Consider the following 11,588-nt stretch of genomic DNA (forward strand, 5'->3'; position numbering starts at 1 on the left):
AAACATACCAAGAAAACAACAATGCGTCAAAAATTAAAAAAAAAAGTGGAAAAAAAAAAAAAAAAAAAAAAAAAAAAAAACATGGGCCAAAGTTGTCATGGAAAGAGTCAAAAATCAAGTTTCACCAACAAAACTTTGTATTTAAACATTTTATCTGCATTGAAAATGGAGCATTTTATGCCTATTAATGATCAGAAACTGAAGTAACGAAGTAAAATTGTTCTTAACAAGTCATTGGTGCAGAATAATGTTTCAGTTATTTAAAAAATGCTACTAAATCCACATTTTTTAAAACTCAAAAACACAAAGAAAAAAATAGGGTTGTGTCCAAAGGCAACTTGTTACAAATTGGATTTTCAGGAAATATGTCACGAAGATGCATCTTGTTCTTGTGTCGTTAGCTGAAACTTTGGAAGAGACTGAAGGTAACACACCAACAGAACTGATAGAAACTTATAGAGTAACCAATAAGTTATTCTATAACCTTGTAGGATAACCAGCAGGGTTATTCTATAAGTGCAGCTAACTCACAGGATGGATGATTAGTCTCTTGGATCCTGTCTCAGTCCTTTCTGTTTTTTTTCTTGTTTCTTAAATACGTGAAGCTGAACTGAAAATTAATCAAAAGGATGTTGATCTTCTAAGAAAAGACCTAAACAAAAAGCCTTAAAAAGCTCATTATCAACAGATTCCAAGGCATTCTAACATGTTCAAATGAAATATAAAGCACAGTACTGTATGTACGGTACATTAAATTTTAAAATGGGCAAGGCCAATGCAAACAGAGTTATAAATTTCATAGGAACAAACACGAAGGACAAAAGAAAATGTTGCAATCCCTTCTGCTGTCTCTGTTGTGACTCCGCATGAGCTAAGAACAAAAAGGGGTAACACTTTATTTGAAGGGGGTTGTATAAGACTGTCACTTTCATAAACATGACATAACACCTGTCATGAACATGAATAAGCCTTCATGAATATTTATGACTGTTGTCATAAAGCGTCTTTCGGTAAATTATGACACTTTTAATACAAAGTTGACATTATTCAAAATGTCTTTGTTATGACAACTTGACATTAACCAAGAAATCATTCTTGTTTAAACTTTACCTTTAATAACATAAAGTTACCTAATTTTTAAAGTGCAATCAGTAATACTTTTAAAACAAATTTATATCAGTAATGATTTCTTGGTTAATGTCAAGTTGTCATAAAGACATTTTGAATAATGTCAACTTTGTTTTAAAAGTGTCATAATTTACCGAATGATGCTTTATGACAACAGTCATAAATATTCATGAAGGCTTATTCATGTTCATGACAGGTGTTTATGACAGTGTCATGCCAGTCTTACTCAATCCCCTTCAAATAAAGTGTTACCCAAAAAGGTTTTGTTACTGCCAGTCAACATCTGAAAATGGGTTTCTATTTCCTTCTCTGTTTTATTCTGTGCTCAAAGTTATAATCTTTATGCTATAAAGTGATCAGATAAATAGTAAATAATTGCAAATGCAACAATGAAGCTGTTAAAATGTTTTTATTCTTTTACAGCAGCACATATGTACAGTTTAAATGACCTACTGACCCAGATGCTGCAACCTTGTTTTACAGGAATTCCCATTTGGTCCATCATTAACTACAAGTCGTAAAGGTAAGGCAAGAGAAGAGACATTAAACCAAACTGCTTTTGATTTGCAGTGTGTTGCAAAAAAAAAAAAATATTCACACCTCTGAGCTCCTTCACCATTTATCATGTTACAGCCACAAAAGAAATACGATTGATGCATTTTCCAAAATTTATACGCCTAAAAATCTGAAAAGTGTGGCATGCGCTGCTGTTACATTTCAGGGTTTTCTCTACCAGCCTTCATCAAAATTAGTAGACGGAGACAACAATCTTTTTTTAAACAGATTCTTCATTGTATTTGGATCTAGACTTTGACTAGATCATTCTAACACATGAATAGGTTTTGGTCTAAACTATTCTCCATTTTTGACCTTTCACATCATCCATGTTGGATCATTTGAGTGTTGTTTATTTAACACAGCTAGTTTTACAGTTAACTAGGGAGCCAACAATTACTTCCTGCAAAAAAGTGGCTTGTCTGGCCGTGAAATTCGTCTCTTGACGTCATTGTTTGAATAAACAGACCTTGGGGTAAAATATTTTAGGAGGTGATACTGTTAATGATCTGTGGCTGTAGAGGAAGTAATTTCTGTTTCAGTACAGACTTTACAAGCTGTTCAAACGTTGAGAAAATGTTGCTTTTAAAGGAGACAGGAAGACTAGTGGCAATAACTATCAAGACTTTCCTTTGCATTATTGTATCTGGTTTATGATGCTTCTGTGAAACACCTCAGAGAACATTATGATAATCAAGTCGCTGATTGAGGGAATGTTTTATCCAGTTCAGGTCTGTTGACCAATACCATTGACTGTAAACTCAAGTATTACTCCCCATAAGTTCCTTATGGAATGTCAAAGGTCATGCCCTGAATCAGACAGCAAAGGAAACGGACAAGAATAAGCAAAGGAAAGAAAATACAAAATTATCTTAACAGCAGGTTCATATGATAATTCTTTTAAATCTAAAATAAATGTTACTCCTCTCGAGCTCAATTAAACTTAACGCAGTTCTTGATTTTCTACAGCCATTTATTTCAGACACGTTCTTTAAGGTCCTCAAAAAATGCCGTCAGAACTACAAAAAAGGTAACACAAACCTAAATCAGTTCACAACAAATGGCACAACATAACAAAAGATACATACATTACAACAAAACTGTACCTCATTAGCTGCATCAACTCCAGAGGAATAAAGTCTAATCTTCTTACAGTCTCTCCAGCCCGCATGACCCACATGGCTCCAAATGCGCCAGTCAAAGCTCTCCGGGCAACACATGCCGCGCGGAACAAAACAAAAGTTCCCCCTCTACATTCCAATGTACATCCAACATAAAACCAATAAAATTACTACTGCCACCTTCAACAAAAAAAAACAACAAAAAAACAAGAGGCAGTTGTCCTGACAGCAGCCACAATAAATGTCTTTGGGAATGGGAACAAAGAATTTAAAAGTGGACTCATCCTTAATAATCTTTTGAGATCTAAATCGTAATTAGAAAGTCAAGTGCTCTTTAGGGCCCCCTACTGGCCTGGAGGCCTTAAACAGTGACTCAGCTTGCTGCTCAGAACAGCAGTCAAAACTTTTATATATACCGGCTTCAAAGCTTACATTTGAACATCTCACAGTTATTGAATAGTCAATAATTGTAAGAGTTGTATGTTATCTTTTATATTATATCATATTTTGTATTACATCATATTATATTATGTGCTGCAAAGTGGTACAGTTGGTAGCACCGTTTGCTGCCTTGCAACAAACAGGTGCACCAGTTTCCTCCTGCAGTCCAAAAAACAATGAAGTCAACTAAATTGCTCTCTCTAAATTGTTCTTATGTGTATCTGCATGGTTGTTTGCCCTGCAGCATCCTGCCTCTTTCCCATCCATCGCTGAAGATTGGCACCAGCCCCTCTACAAGGATAAGTGCTACAATGAATGCATGTTCATTAAATTGTTTTTTGCAGAAGATATTACAGTCTCAGAGCTGTGGTAAATGCTCAAGCTGGTAATTATACAGCTGTTAAGGACAATGACACCTTTGAGCAAATGTGGAACTTGGTAACACAACTCTTAAAGTATTACATTGCCTCATCTTGAGTAATCAGATGTTCCTGCTCTAAGATGGAAGCATAAACGTGAGAATCTGTCTGACTAAGGTCTAAGCAAATAAGTAGGCATATATATTAATGTCAAAATCTGTAAATAAATACAGAAATATTGATGGAAAAATTTTGTCTCACTCGCTTTTACAGTGCTTCTTTGGATTTATTGCATTTCTTTTCACAAGTCTACAATTTAAAGATGCTGGAGATGTGCTGAGTCATGCACAAGGAGAACTGCAAGCGGCTGTAGAATACAAAAATAAAAACAACTTACTGGCTTCCTCAGTAACAGCTAATGCTCTGCATAAGGCATGTGCTGCAACTGCAGAGGAGTCCTGCAGGCGGCGCTACAGTCATCCTAGTTGGCAAAGATGAAAAATTTCATTAAAAAGTACAAAATGGTTTGGTTTACAAAATGAGGAAATACAGCAGCACATACAAGAGGCTTCTGGCCAAAGCAAACAGACAAAATACAGAGAAAAGAATGAAGAGTTTGACTGTGAACCGAGTTGCTCGTAATATATTTGAACTTTGACATAGTTACTAAATTACCAGAGGTTGAAACAATAAAACTATTAAAATATATTAAGACACAAAAAAACGACAGAAGCAAGTAAAAAATAAAAAAGATAATGGTGAAAAAATACACAGGTTAGGAATGTGGAGTGCCTGACAGTCACTCTAAACACATAAATGTTGATGTGCAACAATTGTGAGATGGAAGAAAAAGACTACATATTTCCCTATTTTTCCAAATAAAATCAGAATTTATCACTCTAAATAAATCCAGCAAAACCAATTGAAATAGTGTCTTCTTGTGAATAATTAATCTCACTCTAAATATTTACTGAAGCTCAATGTCCTGTGAAGCTTTTGGAGGTTTGTTAGAGAACAAAACGGCATCATGAAGACCAATGGACACTGACGCGTCAGGGAAACTGTGAAGTTCAGCTGAAAACTCTAGAGGAGCTGCAGAGCTGTTTGCAGATAGGATAACTAATACCTGGGCTTTCCGCAAATTTAGATTTCATGGGAGAATCACTAGAGTGAAACCATATAAGGTCACGGCAAATATGTGGAAGAAGGTGGTCAGGTCAGTGAAAACCAAATTGAAACTGTCTATCCTACATGCAAAACTTACAATCCACACCAACTGTCACATTAAATCAAGGTAGTGGCAGTATCATGTTGTTCAGAAAAAAGTTTAGATTTGCTGCTATCGTTGCAGAAACCAGGCCTTTCTGCTTCTATCTACAAAAATGACTTTAAGTCATTTTCACCAGTTTTTACTTCACAATTATGCACCACTTTTTGTTTAGCGCAAAAAATTATCTCAACAAAATATATCAGGGTTTGTAAAAAAATAAAAAAGGTCAAACGAGTATTACTAGTTCTGCAAGATTTTGCATTTACCTCTGAGGAGAAATCACAGCAGATTCAAAGATTTGCTCTTTCAAAAAATATATATTTTTTAAATCTTTACAAACATAAAGATTAAAAAAATATTATAGGAAACAATTACAAAGACAAAAAACAAGAAGAGCGCCACTCAATTATTGTGTCGCTACAAAGGAATGACTCGTTTGGCCCTGAAGTGATTTGATCTATTTTAGATCTATATTTTAATTTATCTTAATTTTAAAATAAATCACCATTGGGTTCTGCACAGACTGTATCTTACAGTTCAAAATGATTGCATATTTTACTGAAAATTACAGGAAATCAGCAACAGAAGTAAACATTCATTTAAAAAGAGAAGAGGAAACAGAAGGTGAGAGATAAAGACATTATAAGTAACACCACAACTGTGATAGATGCATTTCTTTAGAAACATAATTTACCCGGCTGGTGTGAGGAACTGAAACCCCCCCCCCGCCCATGCAGTTGTACTAAATAAACATTTTCTTTTGTCTGGTAGGTGGTCAAATCCGTCAGATATAAAACCCACTTGCAGTTCCCTCAGATGTGAGAAGCAAATAGTTTGAACAAACAAAACGCAGACGGCAGCCATGGCCAAACTGATTTTACCTTTGGTTCTCTTAGTTGCGCTCCAAGGCTCTGGTAAGATGCTCAAAATATAAATCTCAAAGTAAAAGAAACAATTCTACTTTGTAAATGTAATAAATATTTTTTTCTGCAGATGTGACAGCAACTTATGACAGCAACCATCTGCAAAGTCTTCCTGGTGAAGTAAGTGAGCAATTTTTATACAAGCATATAAGCATGTTTTTCTTTCTTAAGTCTAAATTAAAAACAGAATTTAATTACGATGCGATTGCTTAGAATAAAAAACTATTTTTGTGTGCAAAGTATTTGCAAATAATAACTTGCTGAACCAAAATGAAACAATAGTTTTGCATCTATCAACTTTCTTTTTGTATGAAAAAGAAATTGACTTTATACTGCATTAAATCAAATGCAGCGATGCAAATGGCCTTTTTTTTTTTTGATGAGTGAACATGATAGATTTAAAATTCTGTCCTTCTAAATGTGCTTTACAAATCATGTCAGACGCAAAAGATTTCAACAAAATGTATTTTATATCCAGAATGGGGACGTTTGCCAGGACTGCACCCAAATATTCACACTCATTGTTGACATGCTGACCAACGCTGACCTGCAGGTGAGAACAATGGCAGATATTGGAGCAAACACATACCTGAGTGTTCATGTTGGTTTTCTGATAATGCTATCGAGGCCAGGACTGAAAAACACAATGTCCTACAATCGCCTGCTAATACACGCGGGTTGAACAGATGCTGTTGAATAAAATCCTATTTTAAACACTGGTTTTGTTATTAGGGGGAAACACATTTTTCACATTCCTTAATGAAAAACATCTCTGATGAGCTGTGAATGAACTGAAACGCAAACGCTACGGAAATGTTCCTGCTTTCTCACATATAAAAGGCTACTTCCTCTTTTCTTTTTCTAGCAAAAGCTGAAAATAAGTTTCTCAAGAGATTCTTTTCTCTCTCCTCATCTTGAACATCCCCTTTCTTGGATTTTGACCTTTTTCTGATCTGGCGTTAGTATTTTTCCTCAAAAACTCAGCTTGAGCTTTTACTATTCAACCAAAAAGTTGACTAGTTTGCTCTCTCTGTAATTTTTGCAGAATGTACTCCGACTCTTCTTACTGGCGTCTGCCCTTGTTTGAAAATCCTTACAATAAATTTACAGCAGAAATTAATCACCATAACTTAACTCAGAACACAAAAAGCAAAATTACAATCACCAAACCACTATAGTTATTTGGTGTTTTAATCAGGCAGTCACTATGATGATGTTTTTTTTAATTGGTCGTTAAAAACCAAACAATTATAGTTGAACTTTATGCTCACTGTTTTCATCAGGGACACACCCTATTTTAGTCATGAGGCGTGAAACATTTTACCTATCAAGCTATTTGACTAAACCATTTAAGATGTGAATTATGTTAAATGTGCAGCTCTAAAAGAAAACAAATCTCAGACGCTCCATTATTTGATTGCTATCTTACATAAAGACATATTTATAGACGTAGTTGCACAAACCTTATGTTTTACTTTAACCACAGTTACTTTCACACATTCAAAACGTATATAATCTGCCTAATTTAGACCGATGACAGTTGAATCTGAAATATATATATATAAATTTCCATGTGTGGTACAGATTTTGGTAAACTGTGGCTGTCAACCATGCACCACAATATTTAGCCAACTTGTTTAGGGATGACTACTTTAATTATCCAGAAAAATGTCAAACCTAATTCTTCAAACTAGCTTTGAAATGTACATATAAAACTTTTTAATGTTTTCATTTTCAACCAGTAATTTTTTTAATAAGCCAAATATCTTTTACTGAATCAAAATGATATCTGAAGCTTTGTTTCCATCAACAAAGAAATCCCACATATTACAGTCCCATTAGTTCAATATTAAGTTGGGTTTAATGTTGGTTTAAAACCAGAAATGAAGGATTAAAATGCATTCTTTTTATTTTTAACCAAACCAAAACACGAGTTGTGTGTCTAAAAACAAATGACCATTTTATAGATCATATCCTCTTTCAGTAACTGGTTTTTGACATTTTTTCCCTTAGCACTATTTGTTTAGTGGCGAGAAAAGTAGTGCATTTTTTGCTAGGGTCGGTCATTGTAACCATTTCGTTTCAGAAAAAGATCATGGGAGGAATTGATGCTCTGTGTGCACATCTGCCCGGACCGGCTGCCAAACTCTGCAAAGACGAGGTGGACAAGATGCTCCCGCTGGCCATCACTTTTGTTACTGGTGTTGCAGTAAGTCGGAGGCCGGAATCAGTCGTCGGGTTTTCAAAAACAAAGACCTAATTGATAGTACATATCAAACATAATCCATCTGTCTCTGCAGAAACCATCAGAGGTCTGCAAGATGATCGGGCTGTGTGGCTCCGATGAAGAGCGTCAAAGGATGCTCAGCTACTTTGCTAACGAGGTTCTTCAGGCTGCTTTGAAAAGCGACCATGTCGGTACACACTTACTGTGAAATGATGTTTGAACATTTCCTATCGCCAAGACGTTTACTATCCAGGATTTTTGTGTTTGTTTATCAGGGGGAGCCTGCCACAACCTGCTCCTTCTGTATTTTCTTCTTCAAGACTTTGGAAGAGTTGCTGCCTAAAGAAAGGACCGAGGCGAGTCAGGGAAACTTCACACTTTAAATCAACGGAGGGAAGACACGTGGCGTCAACCCGAGTCACTTTTCTCATTTCCAACTGCAGGGTGCCGTGATCAAACTGCTGGAAGAGATTTGCCACATCTTGCCGTCAACTTATCGTGACCAGTGCGAGGTCATTATTAGCAAGTACAGCAAAACGGTGCTGGATGCAATCTTGGGCTACGCCACTCCGCAGTTCATCTGCAACCTCATCCACCTGTGCAGAGGCCAGGAAGTTGTCGGTCAGTCGGCACTTTCTTGTTTTTTTTTTTCTCTTTAAACCTACAGTTCTCTGGTAGTCTACATTGCTGCAGGTTTAAGTCACGACCCGGTTTTTATTGTATCTTATCCAATAAGATAAAATAAGATAGAATAAGCACACATTTTCATTCTTGAAATTCTTAAAATGTTTTTAACCTATGAAAACTGGAAAAGTGTATCCATGAGCTCAGGTTTGGCCTACTGACAGAAATTTACAGATAAATTCTTTGAAAATGTAGCTAAAAAGCTGCTTATTAAAACTACGTTTTAAATTTCAAGAATATTAATATAATTATCACTTATGAGACTAGAACTTTAAGGAAAAGTGAGTAGAAAATATAATATAGGAGTATCAAGAATTCCTAGATGCCTTACTAAATCATATTTATTTTTTTAAACAAATATGAAAACACATTTGAGGAAAATTATTTAGATAAACTGTGAACCCAACATGCAAATCCAAAATTAAAATATGGGTAGATGCAAAAAACAAAATAAGTGCAAAAGTTTTGGTAATTTGTGGTACAAAATAGCGATTAAATAAACATGGAAAGTAAAAAAAAAAAACACTCAACTTTATAACACTGATACTTTCCATCAATTAGAATAATCTGAACTGAAAAAATATTTAACGATATGAATCTGCAGAGCATTGAATAGTTTTCCACGCTCACAAATAATAAAACATTAAAGTTTTTCTGCTGACTTCACAGACCCGTGCACACTGGCAGCGTACAGATGCAAAGACGTCAGCAGCGCCCTGAAATGTGGAGTAAGTCGACAACCTAAATGAAGCCACCAGTTTAGCTTCCTGGTGTTAACATACAATCTGTCCTCTGCATGCAGACTCTGTTCTACTGTCAGAAATTTGCCTGGAAGCCTCTGAGCTACAACACAATCTGAAACATTAAGGTGAGTAAACAACACCAACGGCAAGAAAGTCAGAAAAAGACAGAACTGCAATAAGCCGTATGCACTTATTTTTCTTTAACAGGGTGGAGAAGAACCGGCGCCGTTCCTGTGAACACACCCTGCTCACATATACTAATATACCAATATTTTTCCCCTATATAATTTTGTATCTTACTGCATTTTATGATTTGTTTTGCTTTGTGATTACACTGGCTGAGCTAAAAAAAAAAAAAAAAAAAACAGTGCACCAAGAATTATCAGGACTGAAGAAATGCTGCAGATATGAAAGCTTCACTGGATGGAGGTTGAATTCTTCATATCCCAGCTACTCTGTATACAAGATTAAACCTTCAGTCAGCTTATCAAGCTTCAGTAGTTTATGTTTTTTTTATTGTTTTTGTTTGATTTGGCTGGAATAAAATGATCCCAATGACATTTCACTGCAATTATTTTGTACACTCCACATTTTGTCCCCCCTCCGCAGGCGGAAACCAAGTTTCTGAAAACACCTGTAGCCCAAATATTCAGGCTTTTGTGTTACAATTTAAAGTCAAGCATGATAAGTCGCGTGTTCACAGAGAGCAGAAGTGACTCGTTAACTTGGGATGGAAACTATTCATAAAGGAAGTGATCACTTCGACCAAATCTTCAAAATACTCAGTTCTGCTTTCATGTTCTCGCTGGTATTTTCGTGTACATATGGTCACCAGTTGAAGCACGCATCAAACAAACAAGTTACACATGTGAGTTTTTATTCAAGGAAAATTCAGAAAGGAGAAGAAGAAAGAGACACGAAGGTAACAAATTGATTTTAGGTTCATTTGCAGCAAACGAGAAAAGGCACTTAATACACAAAACACCGACTTGAACTAAAAGAAGGGGAACGGCTTTTCAAACTCCCAGCTGCAGACGATGTAAACAGGCTGGTTTCTCTGTACAACACCAACCAATTATTTGTCCGAGTCGTGGATGAGTTTGAAAAAGCAAACATGTTGTGAAATAAATAGTCGAGTAAAACCACCAGATAACTGGGCAGACAGTGAGCGCCCTAAAACTCTACGTGGCGTTACGATATCAAGATATATCAATTAAAAACCTCGTCTTAAAGTTTCTCCAGCTGCCCCTCCCAAACCTGCTGCTGCATCTAACACAGATGATGATTAGCATCGTCTCTTAAATACGTTTAATTTTTTTTTTTTTTTAAAGAGCAGAGTGGCAGAAAGGTATAAATTACCTCAAACTAAAGCAGGTGATCAGGTTATAGTTTGGTGTTTGGTCATTTTGGCAGCAGTTATAACCAGGGTTTCCGGTTTTAAAATACTTAACCACAGAACTGAGCTGAAAACACCAAAGGCAACTCTTAGCTTCAGTAGTTTTTAGAGAAACGGCGCCACCTAGATGAGAGCTGTGGACTGACAGCACTAAGATTTTACAGTACATATCCTGGTGATTTATATTTCAAGGTTAAAAGTCACACAGAAAGACAACTAGCCAGGTATTCAGCTGTTATCTGGGTGAAGCAAGTGGACGAGAGCGGCGATCTGGAAAAATCCAGCAGAGGAGATTTTATTTTATTTAAATATAATTTAAAGCTGGAAGTTCAAACATTCAAAGCCAAAGCCTGTTCCACGTTTGGTACGCCCAAGCACCGACTGTCGAAAAGGAAGAAGAATACATTCAGTACACCAACTGGGTCTCACACTGCAACAAGTCACATAAATTAATCTCAGCGACGAGCCGATGGAGTGTTTGCCTTCAGGAATAAGATGATCTTTGTGCCTTTATCTTAGTCGACATTTTGAACAGAGTTTGAAAAATCCTAGAGAGATTTAAGGGTAGAAAATAAATATCTACATAATACAGAAACCACTGTGCAGCCCAACATAACCACAAAACCATTAGCAGCTTCTGACTTCTCTGTAAAACGTCAGAAAAAGAAACAACGGCATGAAGAGGCTGCACACAATTTCATAAATAACAAAATGGTCTGGTTTTCATTTGTGACATGACCG

The 11,588-nt window shown here is 36.0% G+C and overlaps 1 protein-coding gene across 1 annotated transcript; it reads left to right on the top strand.

Annotated features, from left to right (window-relative positions):
• Window positions 1–5,652: 5,652 nt before the first annotated feature.
• On the top strand, window positions 5,653–10,008 carry sftpba (surfactant protein Ba). Its single transcript, XM_015051399.1, has 10 exons — window positions 5,653–5,788; window positions 5,868–5,917; window positions 6,276–6,350; window positions 7,884–8,006; window positions 8,098–8,211; window positions 8,300–8,380; window positions 8,468–8,645; window positions 9,378–9,436; window positions 9,511–9,576; window positions 9,659–10,008. The coding sequence occupies exons 1-9, from the start codon at window positions 5,737–5,739 to the stop codon at window positions 9,565–9,567; spliced, it is 789 nt and encodes a 262-aa protein (XP_014906885.1). The 5' UTR covers window positions 5,653–5,736; the 3' UTR covers window positions 9,568–9,576; window positions 9,659–10,008.
• Window positions 10,009–11,588: the final 1,580 nt, after the last annotated feature.

This window comes from Poecilia latipinna, unplaced genomic scaffold (assembly GCF_001443285.1).
Source record: "Poecilia latipinna isolate Pla-1442-1.1 unplaced genomic scaffold, P_latipinna-1.0 Scaffold1043, whole genome shotgun sequence".
In the NCBI taxonomy this organism is placed as follows: Eukaryota; Metazoa; Chordata; class Actinopteri; order Cyprinodontiformes; family Poeciliidae; genus Poecilia; species Poecilia latipinna.